This window comes from Lissotriton helveticus, chromosome 1_1 (assembly GCF_964261635.1).
Source record: "Lissotriton helveticus chromosome 1_1, aLisHel1.1, whole genome shotgun sequence".
In the NCBI taxonomy this organism is placed as follows: Eukaryota; Metazoa; Chordata; class Amphibia; order Caudata; family Salamandridae; genus Lissotriton; species Lissotriton helveticus.
The window spans coordinates 16,962,608-16,988,499 of NC_136057.1; the positions used below are offsets into that span (position 1 = coordinate 16,962,608).

General features: G+C 48.7%; 1 protein-coding gene across 1 annotated transcript in view; it reads left to right on the forward strand.

The window, feature by feature from the left end:
* Positions 1–25,892, forward strand: part of LOC144811307 (glutathione S-transferase P 1-like) — a 148,068-nt gene that overhangs the window by 36,457 nt on the left and 85,719 nt on the right. The window contains exons 3-7 of the mRNA XM_078673853.1: positions 5,507–5,619; positions 6,283–6,370; positions 12,669–12,772; positions 14,009–14,110; positions 15,184–15,479. Of these exons, the coding sequence (XP_078529979.1) occupies positions 5,507–5,619; positions 6,283–6,370; positions 12,669–12,772; positions 14,009–14,110; positions 15,184–15,369 (593 nt within the window). The 3' untranslated portion in view covers positions 15,370–15,479. Of the gene's footprint in view, positions 1–5,506; positions 5,620–6,282; positions 6,371–12,668; positions 12,773–14,008; positions 14,111–15,183 lie in introns of the transcript that reaches the window.

Genomic DNA, 25,892 nt, shown 5'->3' on the forward strand with positions numbered 1-25,892 from the left:
TCCGGAAACGAACTGAATAAGATAATAGAAGTGCCATCTCATGAGAGCAGATTGCAAGTTTATATGTGGACGGTCCGCAAGGTAAAGCATTAAAAACTAGGAAAATTTAATGCTAAAGAAAAATAAAACAGCCAAGTACTTTATCGAGTCTTAAGCCAATAGGCAAGGTAAATAATAAAAACTTGACAAATAAGTTAATGAATTGTCAATGAAATGCTAGTACTCAGCATATCAAACATGAAAAAGGTCTATGACATAACTGTGTATGCAAAATAAGCTGCAACAGCCTCCAATAGGAAGTCACCGTCTTCATCCGAAAACAGTTCAGCCATCCAATTTAAAAGCGGAAAAGAACATACGTGCTCTCCCAGCACCGGATCCTCTATCACCATCAGAGGACAGCTCGGTGGGTTTTCAAGAAAGCTCTGTTCCAAGAAAGACTGTGCTGCCGCCAGTAAATTCCAGGGACCAAGTAGTCCATGCATCAATGCCACAGCCATAATCCTTTCGCCAGGACAAACCAACTCGTGAGTAATGATAGGAGTCATCAGCTGATTAAAGTCGACGTCAGGAGAAACCGGTCCGCAGAGACACAAATCAATGGCCCAATCGAAATCACAGGTCAGGCAGTGAAATACAGGCTGGATACAGGTGAAGTAGGAGAACCGAAAAGATAATCCATATGCCGTGCTTAATATCGCCAACGGCATTGTGCCATAATATTCTAGCATGCGATTGCGGAACAGTGTCAGCAGCTGCAGGGTCGGAGGTTGCATAGGAGGGACATCCATATTTAAAAATGTAAAAAAGCACAAGAGCGTCCGCTGGTAATGCAAGTAAAAATGCCAATCCACGAACCAGAGTGCAGAAAATACAATGAAAGGAAGCAGGGATGACTCCAAAGATTTTCTCAAATGAAGTCACGAGGCCACTGGTAACAACTTTAAAAAAGTGTGTCAGGGACTTTGTGGAGGATGCGTTAAAGATAGTCGGAAACATGTTGCTGAAATTGAAAGGCAAATCTTAATTGAAAAGGGTGTGCACCTCTGTACGGGTGTTCGCTATGTGAAGTACGAAAGTTTCACGGGCCGAACTCAAGGCCACCTCTCTCTGAGACAAAAGAGCTCTTATTCTTGCCATGCCGTTGAAACGTGTCCCAAGGTTGGTATTTGTGGCCAGATTGAAAACTCCCTATGTTCATGTGTGGGAGGAAATAGAACATTTCTGCAGCAAATAACCCGTTCACTTACTGTTACGATAAAAGGAATACTTTTAATTAACTCAGAACAATCTTCATTATTGAGCATCAAATAACTACCATTTTCCAACAACTTGAACGTGGGGATGATAGCAGGAACTGGCGTGCCTTGCAACACGCAAGCCATATTTGGTCGGTGTTTGTTGCATGAACCGTGTAACTGTATGTGCCTACACATTAGTGAATGATCTGGCGTCTCAGTGCATTCCTCTCCATTCAGATAAACTTCTTGATCATCTTTGAAACATCTGTATGTGTATGGAAGCGACCAGACCTCATGAAGAAAAGCACTACCTAAAGGTTCATAACGACCTATTGGTATATATTTCATACAATTTGAAAACTTATATAAAGCAAAAGGCAGCGTTATTAAACCGTGGATAAGGCATGTTGTCAAAAAACCCGCAATCCTCTGCTGATGATGTCACTGAGCATGTCATGAATGATGTAATATGTGACATCATCAGCAGTGGATTACGGGTAATAGTATCTCTAGTTTACTCCCCTATAGCTGTCTTTATTTTAACATAAGTGTGTGTTTCCCTCCCTTATACTTACTGTTTTTGGTTCGCTTCCAGTTCGCGTACCGGCGAGCGAACTAGGAAGCGAACTAAGAGAAATAGAGGTTGGCACAGTTCCAAATATTGTACCAATTTTTTAATAACGGGGAGGTAGTTCTGAAAAGAACTTTTTTTTTATTTTTCTGAACATTTTTTTACTGTTTTTGAATTTTTCGGAACAGTTTTATATTTTTTTGGGTTTTTCTTGGAGGGGGCAATGAAAACGATTCATTGTAAAGGGCTCAACAGGAGCAACAAAACAAAAAAAAGAAGTATTTATTATTTTGGGCGTTTCGGACAAACTTGCATATGATAGTCAATAGCTCTGTTGATCAGAGTGATGCTTCTTTCTCCGTAGGAAATGAATCCATCGCAAAATACGCAGGTGTGTTTTACTTCACCAAATCTCATTTGTATATTTGGCACCATCTCCCTGCCCTCTGGTCCCGTTACTTCCGGTACAACAGATCTTCTGGCCATAATAGGGAGATTATCTAGGTCGTTCCGAAACTGTGCAGCACTGTAGTTGTTAGGATGCCACCTAGTCATATGGCGATGCATTGTGTAGTTTCCGAAACTGTATTTTTTGTCGGTCCCTCTGGACAGTCTATCTTGACATATAAGGCAAGTTACGTATCTTGCATTTACTTTTTTCTGAACTTTGGGAATTTTAAAAAATTGCCAAATGAAGTTTTCTTTCCGGTGAGACGTCCTGGGCTGCTCAGGCAAAAACTGCCTCTCTTCGTGCTCGTCCTCCTGTTCCTCTTCTTCTTCTTCTTGTTGAATTATAACTTGAGCAGGTGGTCCACTCTTCCTTGGATGTGGTGGAGGTGGTGGGGAAGCACCAGCTGAAGCTACTAAAGAAGCCATTGCTCAGTGATCACAAAGGGTCTTTCTCTCACAATGATGAAAGTCAGAGTGAGGAAAGAAGGAGGGATTTAAATCATTTGGGAAAAACAAGAGTTCTCAACCAATCAAAAGTGTTCATTATAGATTATATGACCTAGTCTTACATCATTAGGAAACCAAAAGTGAAATGAACCAATGAAAAGTGTTATTACCAAGTCACATGACTTGCTGTGTTTACGTTAAGCGCTTTGCAGGGCCTCCCGGTTTGCTTCCAGAAACCTGCGCTTTGCGACTCGCTTCGCGTACCAGTTCGCTAACGTAGTACGTCATATGACGTATCACGCGACAACGTGAAACGTCATGCGGACGGGAGGCGTCACGATGTTGTTTTGTAACGCGGCACTTGCGGTAAAGAAACGTTTACCGGCTCGCGGTCTATTTCGCGGCATCAAGGTCAGCTAACGGGAAGCTTCCCGATTTGCGAAGCGGGAACGAAGAAAAAAAAATATTTTAAAAAAAAATTATTCATAAACATATAAAATATATTTTTGGATTTAAAGAAGAATACATTTTACAGCTACAGATATTAGCTGTTAAAAAACCAATGAAATTCACAGAAAAAACCATAGGTTATGGACCATATATAGTTAGGAATTAGCATTTACAAAACCTTGAAAATTCACTGAAAAAACCATAGGTTATAGACCATATATAGTTAGGAATTAGCATTTACAAAACCTTGAAAATTCACTGAAAAAACCATAGGTTATAGACCATATATAGTTAGGAATTAGCATTTAAAAAACCTTATTTTACTCACACAAAACCATTGAAATTCCATATATAGTTAGTTGCACTAACTATATATCGTGCACCCGCAATCCACTGCTGATCATGTCACATATTACATCATTCATGACATGGTCAGTGACATCACTGATGACATCACTGATGACATCTCAAATGACATCACTGATGACATCACTGATGACATCTCATTTGACATCATTCTTGTGCTAATACGATAAACCTCTTCAGACTCTAATATAACCTTAGATACACTCAGTGTATACAGACACTCACACACTGCCACTCATCCATGGAGTTACTCACACACCCAGTCAGTCATGCAAAGAAACAATCTCACCTCCATTTCTTCAACTATACAGTTAAACACACCTTACTTATTGAAACATATACTAACACATATTTACTCTCTTATACAATCCCTGATACAAGTTCACAATGATCGATACAACCACTCACTCATTCAGTGGCTCTCATGCACAGTTATTTATATATGCCAACTCTCACATGTACTGTGTTTTACATATGTACTTACTATGACATGTAGCATTGAGATATCCATTCACTCATCAATACACTCATGCACACAGTCAACTGCCCATGTAGCTGTTTCCACATGCACTCTTGAACTCATACACCTAGTGAATAAACTGCTCACACATCTATGCATAGAGTCTCACACCTTCCAGCCACCCCCACACAAACTCAATCTCCCATAGAAATACTTGGGCAACCAATTAATAACACATATAGCCTCTCGTATAGCTAATGATCAACACATGCAGCAGTTTACAGAACAACAGACATAATGATGCACAAATTAAGACAGTTTAGTCACTAACCCATGCATTCAGTGAGACACATTTAATCACTCACTCATACAGTCAGTCATGCACCTACTAAATCCTTCATCCAGACACTTATACATCCACTCAAGACATATTTTAACTTTACAGAAAAATACAGTCACTGGATGTTGTCATCAGTGATGTCATTTGAGATGTCATCAGTGATGTCATCAGTGATGTCACTGACCATGTCATGAATGATGTAATATGTGACATGATCAGCAGTGGATTGCGGGTGCACGATATATAGTTAGTGCAACTAACTATATATGGAATTTCAATGGTTTTGTGTGAGTAAAATAAGGTTTTTTAAATGCTAATTCCTAACTATATATGGTCTATAACCTATGGTTTTTTCAGTGAATATATATATATATATACTAAAATATTGCTTGCCTCCATTCATTTAAACGTGGTATCTCTTCATCTGTTTATGTATTCTGCGTACAGTCATATATTTGAAAGCACCGCTTTTACTTTAATCCATTTAACAGTGATACCTCTTGATCTACTGATTGGGATGTCATCGTTTTTGTCTTCTTCTATATAGATAAATAATTTCTATTTTTCTAAACTTGTGTGGAGTCTCTTTGTGGTGCATTCATTGTGTTTCTGTGTGGGAATATTGCACAAACGCTTCACACATCGCCTCTGATGATAAGCCCGCCTGCTCGGTGCCAAGCTACGAGAGGGTGAGCACAGGTTATCTTTGGTGCGTAACTTACTTGCCCCGACTAGAGTGGTGTGTTCTGCCTGGTTAGGTCCATACCCTAGTCAACCATTAACCCCATTTTCTAACACCCTCCCTCTTTCATTTTCTGGCCCACACTACTTCAGCAAGTTATTTACAGATGTTCTGGCCTCTTCATTAACCCCTTGCGTGCGCTCGTCAGCCAACGGCCGTCGCGAGCACTACCTCGGTAGTGCAGCGCACACGCGTTGGCCGCCGTGACCCCGCCCGCGCAATCAAACGCCCGCACCGCAGCAGATTTTCCGCTGCGGTAAACGGGTTAAAAAAGAGGCAGTTTACCTGTGTATGCCTCTAGATGGCACCAGATACCATGTTTTCTCTTTCCTGGAGTACATGGTTATATATCTAGAAATGTGGGCAGAGGATTTCCTCTCCTAAGAAGTGAGCTGAATGGTGGCTGCCAGCGCTAATGAAGTTGTTTCGCCCCCCACAGGACGGACAGAGCCCATGCGGCTGCTGCTCGCTGACCAGGGCGCCCAGTGGAAGGATGAGGTAGTGCAGTTCGCGGATTGGATGGGTGGAAAATCAGAGCTGAAAAAGGAGGCGGTGAGTATTTTTATTTATTTATTTAATGCAATTCTATATAGCGCGGACTTTGCCCAAAGGTGTCACAGCGCTTCACAACAGAACCAAGACCGTTACTAGAGGAAATGTACATACTTACACATTGAGAGCCCCTATCTCACACTAATAACCTGACCTCTTCAAGGGCCACTACCTCACACTATTAACCAGACTACTTAAAGGGCCCCTATCTCACACTAGTAACGAGGCATCTTTAAGGGCCCCTATCTCACACTAGTGACCAGACCTCTTCAAGGGCCCCTATCTCACACTAGTGACCAGACCTCTTCAAGGGCCCCTATCTCCCACTAGTAACCAGACATCTTCAAGGGCCCCTATAGCACACTAGTAACTAGACCTCCTTGAGGGCCCCTATCTGACATTAGTGACCAGACCTCTTCAAGGTCATATACTACTAGTCAGGCTAGACCCCAGACCTCTCTGAGGGCCCTTTAGTAGTAAGTAGGCTAGACCCCTCTGTGGGACCCACCATCTACTAGTAAGTAGGCTGTCTTGAGGTTTAAAACTCTCCTCAACAGGCCAGGCCTCTCAGAGGGGCCCTCGCTGTACTGTACTCACTCCTGGCAGTCACCAGACCCTATGGGGCCCCACCCGTCTGACATGTGTTCATTTTGTCTCTTGCAGATGTTTGGACAGATGCCTAAGTTTCAAGATGGAGACTTTGTCATTTACCAGTCCAACGCCATCCTGCGGTACCTGGGGCGCAAATTTGGTAAGAATGTAGGTGTTGTGTGGGGACCAGTGGGCGGAGGGGCGACAGGCCAGTGGGGATATCTGTCAGACAAGTGCCCTCTGCATGACCAGTGCCCTGGGGCGGAGACTGTCCGGCGGACGCAGTTCAGTCTGAGTCCTACTTCCTGTAGGATGCTGCCCAGAAGATGGCGCTGTCCTAGGACAGGATCGAGATAAGATGGGATGAACCTCGGGGAGGACCGACGAGCAGCAGATGCCAGTTGAGGGTCTCTGATCAGCAAATGTGAGTTGAGGGCCTCTGATCGGCAGGTGTCCGTTGAGGGCCTCTGATCAGCAGATGTCAGTTGAGGGCCTCTGATCAGCAGATGTTAGTTGAGGGCCTCTGATCAGCAGATGTTAGTTGAGGGCCTCTGATCGGCAGATGTTAGTTGAGGGCCTCTGATCGGCAGATGTCGGTTGCGGGCCTCTAATCGGCAGATGTCAGTTGGGGGCCTTTGATCAGTAAATGTTAGTTCAGGGCCTTCGATCAGCATATGTCAGTTGAGGGCCTCTAATCAGCAGATGTTAGTTGAGGGCCCCTAATCAGCAGATGTTAGTTGAGGGCCTTCAATCAGCATATGTCAGTTGAGGGCCTCTAATCAGCAGATGTTAGTTGAGGGCCTCTGTTCGGCAGATGTTAGTTGAGGGCCTCTGATCAGTAGATGTTAGTTGAGGGCCCCTTGATCAGTAGATGTTTGTTGACGGCCTCTGATCCCAGATATTAGTTGAGGGCCCCTGATCAGTAGATGTTAGTTGAGGGCCTCTGATCCCAGATGTTAGTTGAGGGGCTCTGATCAGTAGATGTTAGTTGGGGGCCTCTAATCAGCAGATGTTAGTTGAGGGCCTTCGATCAGCATATGTCAGTTGAGGGCCTCTAATCAGCAGATGTTAGTTGAGGGCCTCTGTTCGGCAGATGTCAGTTGAGGGCCTCTGATCAGTAGATGTTAGTTGAGGGCCCCTGATCAGTAGATGTTAGTTGAGGGCCTCTGATCCAGGATATTAGTTGAGGGCCCCTGATCAGTAGATGTTAGTTGAGGGCCTCTGATCCCAGATGTTAGTTAAGGGCCCCTGATCAGTAGATGCTAGTTGAGGGCCTCTGATCCCAGATGCCAGTTGAGGGCCTCTAATCAGCAGATGTTAGTTGAGGGCCTTCGATCAGCAGATGTCAGTTGACGGCCTCTAAACAGCAGATGTTAGTTGAGGGCCTCTGAACAGCAGATGTTAGTTGAGGGCCTCTGAACAGCAGATGTTAGTTGAGGGCCTCTAAACAGCAGATGTTAGCTGAGGGGCTCTGATCGGCAGATGTTAGTGGAGGGCCTCTAATCGGCAGTTGTTATTTGAAGGCCTCTGATCAGCAAATGTTAGTTCAGGGCCTCTGATCAGCAGATGTTGGTCGAGGGCCTCTGATCATCAAATTTTAGTTAAGGGCCTCTAATCGGCAGATTTTAGTTGAGGGCCTCTGATGTAGCAGATGTTAATTAAGGGCCTCTGATCGGCAGATGTCATTGAGGGCCTCTGATCGGCAGATGTCAGTTGAGGGGCTCTGATGGGAAGATGTCAATTGATGGCTTCTGATTGGCAGATGTCAGTACTCAAAAGAGGGCCCATGTCAGTAGGTACGAGTTTCGGATTAGGGACCCTAATGGCAGATGTCAGTTCTTGAAGGAGAGCCTCGCGTCGGTAGATATGAGTTCTCGGGTGAGTACCTTTTAGGTGCCCTACATTGTGTTTTACATCAGTCGCTGTGATAGACCACTTTGGTATCAGACAGTGAAGGGCCCTCACATAGGAAGGGCCCCAGGAAAGTAAACCTATCGCTGTTTCTGCCTTGTCTGCAGTATTTGACACCAGGAGCCCCAATGCATATATATGTCCTATCCATCACAGCCGGAGCCACCTGTACCGCCCAACACCTGACATGAGTCCTCTTGCCCTCCATACTGGCCATCACACCCATGCACTGGCCATCAACCAGATCCTCATCCTAGCCCCACAGACACCCACCACAACCCACATCCACTCTCATAGACCCTATCAGCCCCACACACTCTCCATCGCAACTCATGCACGGGCCTTCCCAACCCACATCCACCAACACAGACCCCTCCAGCCCCACACACTGTCCGTCACATCCATGCATGGGCCATCCCAACCCACATCCACCCACACAGACCCCTCGAGCCCCCCACACTGTCCATCACACCCATGCATGGGCCATCACAACCCACATCCACCCACACAGACCCCTCCAGCCCCCCACACTGTCCATCACATCCATGCATGGGCCATCCCAACCCACATCCACCCACACAGACCCCTCGAGCCCCCACACTGTCCATTGAAATCCATGCACGGGCCATCCCAACCCACATCCACCCACACAGACCCCTCGAGCCCCCCACACTGTCCATCACACCCATGCATGGGCCGCCCCAACCCACATCCACCCACAAAGACCCCTCGAGCCCCCCACACTGGCCATCAAACCCATGCACGGGCCATCCCAACCGACATCCACCCACAAAGACCCCTCAAGCCCCCCACACTGTCCATCACACCCATGCATGGGCCATCCCAACCCACATCCACCCACACAGACCCCTCGAGCCCCCCACACTGGCCATCAAACCCATGCATGGGCCATCCCAACCCACATCCACCCACACAGACCCTTCGAAACCCACACACTGTCCATCAAACCCATGCACGTGCCATCTAAACCCACATCCACCCACACAGACCCCTCCAGCCCCCCACACTGTCCATTGCAACACATCCATGGGCCATTGCAACCAGATCCTCATGCTAGCCCCACAGACACCCACCACAACACTCATCCACTCACATAGACCCCTCCAGCCCCCCACACTCTCCATTGCAAACCATGCACGGGCCCTCCCAACCCACATCCACCCACACAGACCCCTCGAGCCCCACACACTGTCCATCACACCCCATGCACTGGACATCCCAACCCACATCCACCCACACAGACCCTTCGAAACCCACACACTGTCCATCAAACCCATGCACGGGCCATCTAAACCCACATCCACCCACACAGACCCCTCCAGCCCCCCACACTGTCCATTGCAACACATCCATGGGCCATTGCAACCAGATCCTCATGCTAGCCCCACAGACACCCACCACAACACTCATCCACTCACATAGACCCCTCCAGCCCCCCACACTCTCCATTGCAAACCATGCACGGGCCATCTAAACCCACATCCACCCACACAGACCCCTCCAGCCCCCCACACTGTCCATTGCAACACATAAATGGGCCATTGCAACCAGATCCTCTCGCTAGCCCCAACGACACTAAGGGTGGGCAAAGTTGGCGGACTACTACTACATGGAATTCCACAAAGTTGAACAAAAACTCCATGAATTCTCCGTGGGACTCCCAATTAATAAAATAGAAACCTCATATGTTTTTGGCAAAATAACAAGTATCTCTGGGCCCGATTCACAGAACTGACTTAAGACAAATCGCTAAACGTACTACTTTTGGTATTCACAGAAGTTAGGATTTTGTTTTAAGACAGACTTAAGACAGACTTAAGACAGAATACTAACTTAAGTCTGTCTTAAGTCTGTCTTAAGTCTGTTTTGAGACAAAATCCTAACTTCTGTGAACACCAAAAGTAGTAAGTTTAGGATTTTGTCTTAAGTTAGTTCTGTGAATCGGGCCCTTTGTCTTTACATGCTGAAATGCATATAGTCATTTCACAAAAGTGAAAATGAACATTTAGCAAGCAGTGAGAGAGGTGATGATTTTGGGATACACCCTACCCTAGGGAGAGAACCAAGCAGATGCCTTGAACACAAAGAGCACACCTTGCTAAACGATTCAGTGGTGGTCCCTTCCTCTTTACTTGGTTTCTCTCATGAGTCAAATGCAAAAGCATTTGACTTGAGGGACACCTAGTAACAACAAGTTGAACTGCAGCTTTTTGTAGAATTATTTTGATATTGGATACTATATTATTCACTGCCCACTGCTAATCTCGCCCCATAATGCTTTGCAGGGCCTTTGGTTAGGATTGTATTTTTGCCCATAATAATAACTGTGCTAAGGGTGGTCCTAAGGGGATGGGACCACCACTGAATCGTTCAGCATGATATGCTCTTTGTGTTCAAGGCATCTGCTTAGTCCTCCTCCTAGGTTACGGGGGACCCCAAAATCATCCTCTCTCATTGCCTGATATTTTTCATTTTCAAAGTTCACTTTTGTGAATTGGTTATATGCTTTTTAGCATGTAAAGTTGCTTTATCAAAGCATTTGTGGGTGCAGTTTAGTAGCTGACTCCGCTACCTGGAAAAGCGCAAATCTCCGCAAACTCCCGGAGTGGAGTTCATTGCCCAGGCCTAAATGACTCCCATCACAATCCATATACACTCACACAGACCTCTCGAGCCCCCCACACTGTCCATTGCAAAGCATACATGGTCCACTGCAACAAGATTCTCCCGCTAGCCCCAACAACACCCATCACAACCCACATCCACCACTGTCCTTTTCAACCCAAGCAACGGCCATCACAATCCAGATCCTCTCGCTAGCTCCACAGACACCATGCTAGCCATTACATTCCTGATCTCGCCATGTGTGCACGGGCCATCACAATCCACATCCACCCACACAGACCCCTCGAGCCCCCACACTGTCCATCCCAACCCACATCCACCCACACAGACCCCTCGAGCCCCACACACTGTCCATCACAACCCATGCATTGGACATCACAACCCACATCCACCCACACAGACCCCTCGAGCCGACACCATGCTAGCCATGACATTCCTGAACTCGCCACGTGTGCACGGGGCATCACAACCCACATCCACCCACACAGACCCTTCAAGCCCCACACACTGTCCATTGCAACTCATGCACGGGACATCTCCACCCACACAGACACCTCGAAACCCACACACTGTCCATTGCAATCCATGCACAGGCCATCCCAACCCACATCCACCCGCACAGACCCCTCGAGCCCCACACACTGTCCTTCACAACCCATGCACTGGACATCACAACCCACATCCGCCCACACAGACCCCTCGAGCCCCACACACTGTCCATCACAACCCATGCACTGGACATCACAACCCACATCCACCCACACAGACCCCTCGAGCCGACACCATGCTAGCCATGACATTCCTGAACTCGCCACGTGTGCACGGGGCATCACAACCCACATCCACCCACACAGACCCCTCAAGCCCCACACACTGTCCATTGCAACTCATGCACGGGACATCACAACCCGCATCCACCCACACAGACTCCTCGAAACCCACACACTGTCCATTGCAATCCATGCACAGGCCATCCCAACCCACATCCACCCGCACAGACCCCTCGAGCCCCACACACTGTCCTTCACAACCCATGCACTGGACATCACAACCCACATCCGCCCACACAGACCCCTCGAGCCCCACACACTGTCCATCACACCCATGCACGGGCCATCCCAACCCACATCCACCCACACAGACCCCTCGAGCCCCACACACTGTCCATTGCAACTCATGCACGGGACATCACAACCCACATCCACCCACACAGACCCCTCGAGCCCCCCACACTGTCCATCACACCCATGCATGGGCCATCCCCACCCACATCCACCCACACAGACCCCTCGAGCCCCACACACTGTTCATCGCAACTAATGCACTGGACATCCCAACCCACATCCACCCATACAGACCCCTCGAGCCCCCACACTCTCCATGCAACCCATGAACGGGACATCACAACCCACATCCACCCACACAGACCCCTCGAGCCCCACACACTGTTCATCGCAACTAATGCACGGGACATCATAACCCACATCCACCCACACAGACCCCTCGAGCCCCACACACTGGCCATCACACCTCATGCACGGGTCTTCACAATCCACATCCACCCACACAGACCCCTAGAGCCCCACACACTGGCCATCACAACTCATGCACGGGCCATCCCAACCCATATCCACCCACACAGAGCCCTAGAGCCCCACACACTGTCCATTGCAATCCATGCACGGGTCATCACAACCCACATCCACCCAAACAGACCCCTCGAGCCCCCCACACTGTCCATTGCAATCCATGCACGGGCCATCCCAACCCACATCCACCCACACATACCCCTAGAGCCCCCCACACTGGCCATCACAGCCCAGATCCTCTCGCTCGCCCATTTCTGAGTGTTTATTCTAACGCCTTCCTTCCATCTCTTATAAATGTTGTGCTCCCCACAGGTCTCTACGGCAAGAATGACAAGGAAGCTGCACTTATCGACATGGTGAACGACGGGGTGGAAGACTTTCGTGTGAAATGTGGACGCTTTATTCAAACTGAATACGTATGTTCTAGGCACTTGTTTCATACTGTCCACATCTCAGGATCTAGGGGTTGTACGTGCTGCTGAGTGGAAGTTTGTTTGGTGTTAGGAAGTGGATAAGTAGTAGGGGTGGTTGTGAGACCTCATTCTGTAGTAATGTCACTATTCTATATCAGGTCCAGTTAGGGTTCTTTAAATCAGGCCTTGGTTCAGTCCTGGGTAGCTTTATAGCGCCACAAAAAGCAAAGTGCCAACCTCAGGTATCTGGTCATGCTAGATCGAGTCAAAGTCATAAGTTGAGGCTGAACGCAATGAAGCGCAAGCCATATGCAGGGCCCAAGTTATTTCGGGTGAAAAGTTTCAGACTTAGGGCCTAATTGATATCATGGCGTAAAGACTTATTCCTTCTCCACGGCGAAGGAGTACGATTCTTGCCAAAAGTTTGATGACGATGGAGACTACTCATTCTCTGCTGTGTCCAAACTTCCTCGACATCCCACTGGAGTAAAGGCCATTGGAGGATAAACTATATGTCCGCCTGTCCAGTTTAGATGGATGGACCTATAGCCATTTATTACTGCTGTTACTGCTGGGGAAACCCTGGTGGTAAGGGGCAGCAAAAACTTCAAACAGCCCCCTTTGTCTTGTGACATAACTCCCCCGATGAGGGGAGGGCATTGCATTTTTTATTTTCAAAAGCAAAATCCCCCTTTGGTGTTTTGTTTTTTAAAACAAAAATAATCTTTGCCTGAACCTAACATGATGGTGGCTTTATCACTTGTGGTGGACACCCAACCACCCAAAATATTAAACTCACAAACACAACTGGATCCATGCCCCCCCACGGTAGCAGATGCCAGTGCCCCCACAGGACAGACCACAAAAGCAGAGAGGGTTGTTCCACATCAGTGGGTTTTATCGGGGTCCTAGTTAATCCCCCAGATCACAGCAGGGTTCCACTGAAGTACATCAAACACTACTCAGTCTCTGAGATAAACACTCAATCCTAAACTTACTACTATTTTGGTATTCACAGAAGTTAGGATTTTGTCTTAAGTCTGTCTTAAGTCTGTCTTAAGTCTGTCTTAAGGAAGGGCCCGTTGAATCGAATTCCACAACCTCAAGTGCATTAAGTAAAAAACCCAAGCAGTAATGCTCAAGCAGCAATGACAACAAATGTTTCACCAAGGTGTGCCGCGTGCATTCTTCGCCCTACAGGAGGCACCGTGTTCTGATATTATTGATCTCTCACTGCAGGAAACTGGAAAAGACAAGTATATCGCAGACCTGCCCAATCAGCTGCGTCCGTTCGAGCGCATCCTCTCCGAACACCCAGGGGGCTTTGTCGCCGGAAGCCAGGTAAGAGCAGTGGCAGAACGGGGGTGAGGGGCAGCTGGGATTATCAATGCCTCACAGACATGCACTGAATTTAGGGTGCTTTGGGTTCCCTGGAGGGTGGGGCCCCCATGAGCTGAAGTGGCTACAGGTGCCTGCCTTAAGCCTATGAGTAGGAGGGTCAGAAGAGGAAATGGCACCATCCGAATTGAACGTGAGCCCCCTCTAGTGACAGAAAGTGGGAACTGCATCTGAGAGGCGTGGAGTTCAGCTGACAGGCCAGCAGGGGCGCCTCTTTCCTGTTACTTGCCTGGTGGTGAGGGGGGCACTGATAAAAGAACATTAAAACAAATCTGTATATTTATCAACTAGGAGAGAGAGCCTCAAGAGGAGTGTGGATGAGAGATTTCTTGATCACAGTGCCTGTCACACCCAGTGCATCACCTCCAGGATGGGTCTTGGAGCCTGTCACATCACTGCATGGAGGTGACAGACCCAGTGACAGACACAAGATGGAACTTGGAGCCTGTCACACCCACTGCATGGAGGCAACAGACCCAGTGACAGGCACAAGCGGGGCCTTGGAGCCTGTCACTCCCACTGCAAAGAGACAGGGTGGACTTCTATCCAGGGAATATGTCACTACTTCGGCGCTCACCTCACTGCCCAGAGAAGTAAACAGACAGTATGGACTCCTGGCCATGGAGTCTGTTCCTCCTATAGCACTCATATCACTGCCTAAAGAATTACAGAAACTATTTGGTCCCTCGTTCCTTGAGTGTGTCCCTCATCGTGCCCAGCTCACTGCCTGGAGACCAAAAGAGAGTACATTTTTCTTCACACTTCGTCTATCCCACACGTCAGTGAAGTCCTTGGCCAAACAATGCTAGGCTGGAAGCACTTAAGGGAATCTTGACGTCCACGGAGTAAGCTTCACCTCTGTATTGAGGAGGTGACTTCTCCTGCAAGTGCAAAAGAAAGAAGGAGTCCACGGTCCATTCACTCTGTTGTTCGGCTCACTGCATGTGGCTGCCGGTTGGACATCTAGCCGTGGAGTATTTTCCAGGTTTGTTAATTTCTCTGTTTTCTCCCCACAGATCTCATTCGCAGACTACAACCTGCTGCACGTCCTTCAAATGCACCTGAAGTTTGGCCCAGGGTGCCTCAATGATTTTCCGCTCCTCAAAGCTTTTGTAGCAAAGATGGGTGCCCGCCCAAAACTCAAGGCTTACCAGGAGACCGACGCCTGCAAGAAACGCCCTGCTCACCCCAAGGACAAGTAGTGAAAGCCTCAATGGCAGAACATCTTTGGATCTGAGGAGGACATGACTGCACCACAGTGGACCTTCTTAACTTTTGTATGCCTTCAAAAAATAAAAATTATAAACAGTCATTAGACTGAGTCGTCTGCATGTCCACTAACAACAAAGCCCTCACCTAACTAGATCCATACAACCCTTCAAGAGTCATCGTGGAAAGAGTGGAAAAAGTGGTGGCGACTGGTGCACTTGGAAAGTGATGGGGTGTAAGAAGTTGCTTGACTTGTTATTGTTATTGTGGTTTATAGAGCGCTTAATACCGGCAGGTCTCTAAGCGCTATGAGAAGATTAGCTATAGTCCCAGAAGTGAGTGTAGTCTCTGAGTGGTGGATGCTATGTCCAGGCTTCTGTGAAGAGTAACGTCTTCAGTTTCTTCCTGAATGGGAGAAGGGCTCTTTCAAAGTGGAGATGGCCTGGCAGCCTATTCCAGAGTTACGGGATGAGGACTGAGAAGGCTCGCCCACCTTTAGTTGTGTAGTTGAACCGTGGACGTTTTGGTAGGCCCTTCGTGGCAGACCTTAGGGTGCGGCTGGGAAGTATTTCACCAGGCGTTCTTTGATGTATTTGGGTGCCTGACCATAGAGGGCCTTGTGGGTGATGCAGAGGCCTTTGAATCTAGCCCTCTGTTTAATGGGAAGTGTTAGCCCTGTCAGCCCTAGGGTGGTCTTTCCCTGTTTTTTTTCACCCTTGCCTCATTTTTCCCACCTTCTTTTTGTTGGCCCTTAGGTCTTCGGGCACCTTTTCATGGCTAATCCATGTTAGGGTTCAAGTGCTCTCTACTCCAAACATGGCTGCCACCGGCCCCTGCTACTGCAGCGTGGTCTTTTTTGTGTAGCACCCTAGTTGCCAGGAGCTGGCTGGATCCCCATACATTGTTGCAATGCCAGCCTGCCATCCCCTGTCCATAGGTAGAGTGGAGAAGCTCCTGGAACCTTCCAGAAGAAAGGCGGAGCCCATTCTTGCCGCCTTAGAGAGTGGTCACCTGACCTGGGCATACTTAAGCAAGGGAGGGAACTTTTTCTAGTCAGTTGGGGCATCACTGACCTGGGGAACCCACGCAGGAGATTTAGACGGGAGGGCCTAGTCAGGAACTTATGCCACTGGGAGTGACAGGATTTAGGTGCTGCCTCTTAAGCTGAGTGAGGTGTCCTAGACAAACCCCCTGATCTGGCCCAGCGGTAGGGAACCCCAGGGCCCATCTGCAGTGACCTGAGGAAGTTTATCCAGCCTCCAACTCAGACAACCCCCACCTTCTTCAAGAAACCATCACATAAGGGCGCAGAACCATCCATGCGCCGAGAAGACTACTTGCCCTTCACCCAGAGACTGCTGGGGGATCAAGCAGGTACTGGTGGGGTCTCCATTATTGCGCCCACTTCTTGTCTCAGTGGATGAGTGTGTTGAGTAGCTACTTTACACGTAAGCCCCTGGTTGCCTTCCTGCTCGAGCCAAGCTACCCCCCGGAGAACTGGTGGTCCCAGTTCTTACAGGAAGCCAGTGCAGTCGTTGCAGTAGGGGTGAGGCCTGTGTGCGTCTGTGAAGCTTAAAGATCAGCCTCGCTTGTAGCACAAGAGCCAACTTCCCACAGAGGGCTTAAGGTTTTGTAATGTTACGCTGAGCGATCTTTATAAAGAGCTCACTCACCAAAGGTTTCTTTGCACTTTTTTTTTTGGGCGTAGATGGACAGAAAAGAATTCCACAGAGATGCGGCTTGCACTGAACAGCATCCGCCCATAGCTGCTTGTTGTAATAAAATTCTTGCAGCCGAGGTGTAGTTTAAGATGCTTAGTTGCAGGTTGGTAATTCCATATACAGCAGCCCCAGGAGCAGCCTGCCTGCTGCTCAGCCAATGCTCCAAATATCCATCTCACCTCACGGGCATCCGAGCAATCCATTCAGCGTCACCACTCCAACATTCAACACAGCCACTCACCCCGGCTGAGCATCTAGGGGCCAAAGCAACAGGGGAGAAGCACAAATACATATACAAGATACGACTTTGATGTCAGGAGAACGTGTGTTGGAATTTAGTGTTTGATCCTCCAGGCTAAATGTGAGGAGAACAGCTCTTCAAGGCCTCAGAAATGAGGCAGCAAGTTTTAAATTGAACTCTTTGTTTCACTGGCAGCCAGACGGGTTGGTTCACTAGAGGGTAACATGGGGGTTTCTGGGGAGTTTATGGATTAAATCAGCAGCCTCGTTGGAACCACTACTAGTCTGCAGATGGTGGTATGAGGGGGCCCAGCTAAGGGACAGCTGAACTGCTTGAGAACTATGGGGCACATTAGCAAGGACCATATCGCCGCTTTAGCAGCACTTTTTGCCTCTAAAGCGGCAATATTTTTATCGCCCTATTAGCAAGCTGTCGCGAACAGGAGTTAACGACAGCTTTTAGGTGATAGCAACCGGTTTGGGGCCCGCTTTGTATGTCAGCAATATTTATCGCTAATGACATGCAAAGTGGGCGTACCGAACCTGTTAGCGACTGAAAGCAGTCACTAACACAGTTACCGCCTATTAGCAAGGCAGGCGTAGCGATTAAAAATATTGTGCTAAGCGCGATTATCGCAATAATCTAACGCCTGCTAAAAACATGGCTTACCTGTTTATCCAATGGGACGTGGATTTTCAGGTTAAGTGCCCATTGTCATTAATACGTGAATATCACTGGATTTCCAGCGATATTCACGCATTTCGCCAATATCACTGGATATTTTAGCACAATGGAGAAAAACGTTGCTAATAGCAGGTTTTCTCAGCTAACATGTTGTTAAGTATTTTCACTCATATTATGTAATTTTCATAGAAGGTTTATTGTAGCACGAAGACATAGGTCTACATCAAATAAAGTACCAGGATTAACTGCCTACTGTAACTTGGTTCTTAACTTAACAACTTACATTGGAACTTGGAACTTATTCAATTGATAACATGTCTCATGCACTGGCTCACGCAGGAGCTCATGCAGATGCATGTGACTAGTAAGAATCTTAAAGGGATATGTACATGAATAAGAGAGAATGTAACACATGTCCACCGATAAATATCGCTATTTCTTGCTAATATGCCTCTATCTCCTATGAATGAATTAATGAAATAATTTGATGTATCATGCAATACCCGAAAGTGTCTTAGCGCTACACAGACAATAGCAAGGAAGCCTCCTGCCAGATGAACCCCTCTGGCAAAGCTTATTGATCTAATGAGTAAACAGCCAGGTCTTCAACTGTTTTCTGAATTGCTGCATGGTGGATTGCGAGCGTTAGGCAAGTGGTAAGGAGTTCCATAGTTTCCCTCCACAGTAAGAGTACATTCTTCCACCCCACCCAACTTTGCTTAATTTATTCTTGGAACAGAAATCATTTGCGCAGAGCTTAATCTAAGGTTCTTAATGGGGGTGTACCAGGAGAACCGATCCTGAGAATAGTTTGGACCAGCCTTGTAGAAGGGTCTATGGATCATACAAAGAGCCTTGAATGTAATCCTCTTTTCCACCGGGCGCCAGAGGAGGCCGTGCATTAGATGAGAGATTCTAAGAAAGACTTCACCCTATTCTGCGAGGGACCCTGGAGGGATGTATGTCATCACAACGCATGCTTTTACTCCGCATGCCATTACAACGCAGTTTTTACAATGCAAGTCGTTACAACGACTTGCGTTGGGGGGTGCTGGATAGTGGAATAGTTTAATTTACTATTCCAACTCCAGTCCCCGTGGATAGTAGGGAAGGTTTTGGATAGCAAATTAAACTATTCCCTATCCTACAGCGCCCTCCAGCGCAAGTCGCAGTAATGACTTGCGTTGTAAATCCTGCGTTGTATTGGTAGTGCGTCGCAAAAGTTGCGTTGTGATGGATGTTTCCCCCCTGGAGTCCAGCAGCTTCCACACGATTAACCATTATATCATGGATGACCGCGTCAAAAGCAGCGGACAGATTTAATCAAACAAATCTTAAAGTCTGTCCTCTGTCACATCTGAACAGAGATCACTGGTCATGGAAAGAATCACAGACTCAGTTCCATGTGCCGGACAGACACCTGGTTGAAGGGGGTCAAGGTAATCTGAGCTCTGTAGATCACCACAAATATGCTGAGCTGGCTGCTAGAATGTTTGCAGAAAGGGAAGCAGTGATATTGGCCTGTAATTGTTTTATTACTGTAATATCGTCCACTTGTTTTCACTGTGTTCTTCAGAGATTGGTGGACTGAGCCCTTTGGCAAGGATTTATCCAATAAATAAATCAGCGGAGTCTGTGCTGCAGATAAAACTGATTTTAAAATTGCCATGGACATGGATCTAACAGGGAGACAGATTTAATTTTTTCCATCAAATATTTAAGATGCGCGACCCTGGAGTCCCACCTGCTTGGGGCGCTACACGAAGCCTTGGAGCAGCGTATTTGGCCACCGGAGTGGCGGCTCGCTGAAATCGTGGTTTTCCTTAAATCCGGTGGTCCCCTGGAAGGCCCGGGCTCATATCGCCCCATCTCGTTGATGAATCTTGAGCCTAAACTTTTAGGGAAGGTCTTGGCCAACCGCCTCCTCACCTGCATTCAAGATCTGGTACATCCAGATCAGTCATGCTTTATGTCACAGTGCTCTAACAGACACAATATAAGGCGGGTCCTCGCCTAGGCCGTCCCATGGCGGTCTTGTTGGCGGACATCGACAAGACGTTTGACTCGCTGAATTGGGCCTACATTTTTAAACTCCTAAAAGCCATTAACCTGGGACCACGGCTCATGGCATATGTGAAACTACTGTATACGGATCTCACCGCCAGTTCATGCGGCCGGATGCTGCTCGGCCCCCTTCACTTTCTGCAGGGGTACGAGGCAAGGGTGCCCCCTATCTCATCTCCTATTCGCCTTGGCGTTTGAGCCCTTAGCTGCGTGGGTGCGCCAGGACCCTGTCCTCAGGGGACTAGACTGGTCGCCGGAGCACTCAAACAGGATTGAACTTTACGCTGACGATGCCCTGTTCTTCATGTCCGACCCATGGGCCTCTGGGCCTCATGTCCTCCAAATTCTCAGACTTTTCGGGGAGACCTCTGGACCCTGTGCCAACCCATTCAAATATATACGGCGAGCAGAGGAGTCAGGCCTGGGCTTTGCAGCTGTTCATTGCGGACACAGGCCTGATGTACCTAGGGGTCTTCATAATGCGGTGCCCCAGCGACGCTTGAAAGCACAACATAGCTCCATTGCTCCCCACCGTCCAGGAAGAAACAACGATCTGGTCCTAACTACCCTTATCGTTGTACGGCAGGTCCGCAATTTTTAAAATGATGTCTCAGCCGTGCTTACTCTACAGGCTCCAGAACTACCCGTACCCTATCTCCCCGTCGTGGTTCTCCAAATCAATGCACTTCTGAATAGATTCCTCTTGCAAGGGGGAGTGATCCGCGTGGCGCACACAACATGTATACAGTCCACGTATTGTGGTGGAATAGCGGTGGCAGACGTCCGCGCATACTTCTGGGCTTCGTACCTCCTGGTGGTCAATGAGTGGTGGTATGGTTCCCAGATAGATCCGGCCTACGCCGTGGAGGAGTTAGCCATGGCGGGTACCGCTACTCCATCTCCTATACAATAGTTCTTCCCTGGAGGCGCTTCCCCAAGCCTGCTCGATAGTCATTCAGACATGGAGGCGGGTGGTTAGGTCCATGGGTTGGTGGGGTAGGCTGACCGGTGCCACTCACCTCTGGTGGAGAACTTATCTTCTGCCTGTCTCATCACTTGTGGGGTTTCGTAGATGGGACGATATTGGTATATGCATGCTCGGGGACATCATGCAGGGGACCACTCTTAAATACTGGCTGCAGGCAGATTTTGACATTCACAAATCGCAGTCGCATCTCTATTTGCAGCTCTGTCACGCACTGACCCCCCTGATTCGGCAGCTAGAGTTGCTACTGGAGTTCCACCTGCTGGAAGTTCGCCTACTGATGGGAGATCTGAGGGCTCACAAAATCCGGCAAATCTACCAAACTCTCACTACACACTCCAAGACCACTATTCACCGAACCCGGAAGGCTTGGGAGGCGGACCTGGCAGCCCTTACGGATGACGACTGGGCCAAGGCTCTGGCCAGCCCTCGGTACGCCACAGTCTCTACCAGATATAGGCTAATCCAAATACCTCCATAGGGCATACTACACGTGTCTCTGTCTTTGGAAAATGGGGGTAATTCAGTCCCCTATCTGTCTCCGCTGTGGTGCAGATGAGGGGTCGTTCCTACATACGGTGAGGAGTTGCCCGGCATTGCATCTCTTCTGGTCTGGTGTGTTGGCTTGCTTGGAGCGTGTTCTGGCATGGGATATTCCGACGGACCCTAGATTGGTGCTCTTACACAGCACAGAAGACATGGGGGGGAACAGGTATAAAAGACACCTTCTGTTTATGGGTCTAACATTGGCTAAGCGGGACATAGCACAGCACTGGAAAGAAACGTCCCCGCCCTGTATAACTAACTGGAAAAAGGCCCTGGATAGGTGCATGTCAGCGGAGAGTGCAATGTTTCAGGGGAGGGGGTGTCCACAGAAGCATGGGAAGATCTGGTCTCGGTGGGCCAAGTACAGGGGTATAGATCTGTCCTCAATGTCACAGACTGCCATCCGGGACCCTATTGAATGACTGGTGGTGAATGATTTACCTCTGTACCGCCGCAGCCAAGAGAGAGCTGTAGTCGCTGAGTGCCCACACCCTTTGCTACTGTGCACCATCTTGATTTGTCCCGTGGGCCGCCGCAGCCAAGAGGGAGCTGTAGCCGCTGAGGGCCCACACCATTGGCAACTTTGGATCCTTGGGATTTGTCCTGTGGGCCGCCGCAGCTATAGAGAGAGCTGCTGCCGGTGTGAGCCCACCACGGAGCCGCACGACAAAATTCATCGCCACCACCAGCCCAGGCCGCCACAGCTGTGCGCTGCTGCCGCAAAGTGCCCGCCTGTCCCTGAGTGCCCGAATCACTGTGAGTGCACACTGCGGACCTGTGCTTCCAAGACTTAGAAGTCCGCCTGTCACCGTCTCTGCTTCTTTGAGAACCTGCGTGCTGTGTCCCCTTTCAACTACAGGTACCTGGTGCGCAATGGGTCACGAAGGCCCTGGCCCTGAACTCCAACAGTGTCACGCTTTGGTGAATACGATGTTATCTCTTTGAGTCCCTACGGGTTGACGTGAATTGTAGTTGTTGAAACGCTTTGAGAGTTTTGAGTTAAACTGTTAGATAAGATATATTTTTTCTATATCTTCCTGAGCTGTGTCCTTTTGTGGTGGCTTTGCTGCCTTATTGTACGTGGTCATAAATGCTTTACACACCGCCTCTGAGATAGGTCTAACTGCTCGTGCTACGTTACCACAGGGTTGAGCAGAGGTTGTCAAAGGGGGTTGCCCACTTTCCCTGACTTAGGAGGAAGGGTCCCTATTTGGACAGTGGCGCCAACTAGTGCCAACTAGAGACCCCCATTTCTAACAATACCTGACAGAGGTACAATGTGATGCAGGGCTTTACATTGTGACGCATCTCCCTAGATGTGTCACGTTGTAAACAGGCTGCATTGTTTGCGTCACCGTTGCGTCACAAAAAAGTGGCGGTGCAAGGGGCTTGTAAATCTACCCCTGAGTGTCTCGTGCAGCGCACTTCATGTGAATGAGTCAGAGAGGCAACCATCAATGTCTAAGATGAATGACTTCTTCCTCATTGAATCTGTTGAACTTGCAAGGGGCTTGTAAATCTACCCCTGAGTGTCTCGTGCAGCGCACTTCATGTGAATGAGTCAGAGAGGCAACCATCAATGTCTAAGATGAATGACTTCTTCCTCATTGAATCCGTTGAACTTGCAATGCTTGCTGAAGGCCTCAAGTCTTTCAGCAAACTCATCCATCATTTCTCCAGCTTGTTGTCTCTCTTGGTTAACCCGTTTGCAGCGGCTGCGATTCCGCGGCAGTGCGGCACTTCCGCAAAACGGGCGGGGCTGCGTCGGCCGTAGGACGTGCTCAGCACTACGAAGGTAGTGGTCGCGACGTCCAATGGCCGACAGCAGCACTTAAGGGGTTAAAGATGTACCTTTCATAGTTGATGTTCAGCATTGGATTGAACTTGATTCCTAATACCGCCTCAATCTGACATTACGATAGTTCATCAGCTTGTGATATTTTCTTTATTGCTTCTTTCACTCCGTCACCTGCAAGGTTCTTTAAGTATTTGATGATCTTTTTGTCATCTGTTTCTTCGAGCGCGTCGATGAATTCATCGAATGGTTCAATCCAGCCAGTCCATCTGGTGCCAAGGTTCTGTCTTTCGACAGTATTGAATGGAAGTGGCGATTTCAAGAAGGTGATGGTGCCTTATTTGACACTGGTCTCTGCAGCCATTGGAGCCTTTCAAATCTTGAAGACTTTTGTGTTGTGCTGGGAACGCATCGACTTTGTAGGTTGCGGCTTTAGGTACCAGCGGCTCCGTAAACCCAACCCTCGTGCATTTGCATGGATCATTATGAAAGTTACTTTCCACTTTGAACGCACCTGTCTCCGGCCAGAACTCGACTCAATGTAAACAGTCTCGTTCTTCACTCTTGCCGGTGGATGCAATTGAAAAGGGGGGGCCCTCGGCCCCCCCGCACGCATGGCGGCGCGGCGACCATCGCCCCCCCTTTCCCCCTTTGTTGTCTCTCGGCGGTGGGGGCGGGCCCTGGGGGGCGCGACCCACCGCCGATTGGCCGGCGGCCTCCCTGACCCGGATCCAAGGTAGAAGGTCCGGGTCAGGGGGGGCGGGCTACAGGAGGGGCCGCCTGGCCCCTCGGGAATAAAGAGGTGGGGAGCGCCCAGGAGACCCCCTTGTCCCTGGACGCTCCCTCACTGAACGGTGTGCCCCGCGCTCGGGGCTTCTTTGTTTCTAATTCTTTTACTTTGTTTTTGCAGGTTCCAAGGCATCGTGCTGAGGTGTAGCGTGACGAGCCTTCCCCACGGTGTGTGGTGCCCTGCGCTCGGGGCGGCTTGGCGATTAACCTTTCCGGTTTTTGTTTTGTGGCAGATTCCACGTTCGACGGGTCATCGGGGCTGTTGAGTACTGGTAGCAGCATCGATCAAATTCACCTCGCGCTGAGGTTACCGGGACACGGAGCGGCGGGTGTGCGGATTGAAGAGCAAGGTTTTTTCCCTGCGATCGGTCAGGCGGCACAACGGAAAGAGGTATTTTGCGGGAGGGGGGCGCCGGATCGGGGATCCGTGAACGTGCTGGTCTAATTAGGGTAGAAAGAGACCGTTTGTGAGCACTCACCCTGAGCCGGACGATTTGGGCGGTAAAAAGTCCTTTTGTGTGGGGCAGTACGGAGGAATTATATTTCCCGCCTTCATAGCGGCAGGGGAAGGATTCCCGCCCGGTTTTGCGCTTGTGTTTTCCCCGCGATTGCTAGTGCAAGTGAGTTTGGTGCAACTGACACAGGGGGAAGCGAAGCAGGGTCGACCAGGGCAGGAACTGGAGGGGAGACCTCAATGAAAGTTGGCAATTTTGGGTAAATTGTGGATTCGACGTTTAATGAAAGTGCTAATTATTATATGATAAATGTTTTGGCGTGAGTGGGTGTTATTGCACAATTTATTGATACAACAATTTGGTGTTTTCACACATCACGATAGCTAACGGGGAGGGTTAAGCCCCCAATAAATTCAGGGTTGGTGTAATCTGAGACATTTTCATTAATTTAATTGTTCAAGAACAGTGAATTGGCTTTTATAACTGCTTTTATGCCTGTTGTTTCATTAAGTGACTAAGGGGGGCAATTGTGGGTAAGAATTTAATTCATTAGGTATTTTAGGCCCCTTTTTCGCTGGTCTAAGGAGAGAGTGTTGTGTTATTATCTACACCAGAAGTTTTAGTGGTGCACAGCACCAGAGAGTTAAGGGGGGGGGTTCAAGCCTCCATGATTTGTGAATTGGGTGGTGTAAGCCTGCTCCTGTGTTATCGCACGGTGTTAATACATCTCTCCATTTCAGGCAACTAACGACGTTATTCCGCGCAGATTCACTCATTTGACTTGGCGTAAGGACGCACGGACGGCCAACACCCAACCTGGTGCGCAGGACTGGTCGGTAAGAGGGATACGGGGGGCTAGCATTCATCGCTTCTGGTGGCCGCCGGGTGGGTCTACATTAGGTTTACTCACCCCCTTACATAAGCGGACAAGCCGCTAGTGTTGCGGTCGCCGTTGCATGGTGCTGAAAGCCCCCTGGTGACCCTCCATCAAAAAGGTACACGAAGTCGGCCTGCTGTGATATTAAGAGTAGGCTGCGGTTTGTTGGGGTGGTATCATGCCAGGTCCGCGGGGTGGAAAAAGGGGGTCCAACATGGAGGCTATGATGCGGGCCATGATGCGTGAGATGGGTGAAATTAAGCAGCAGCTAGGGAAGGTAGATGAGCTGGAAGCACGGTTGAATGAGAGGCATGGTGATGCCCCGGGCCCATCGGGTAGGCCTATCCGCAGGAAGGTGG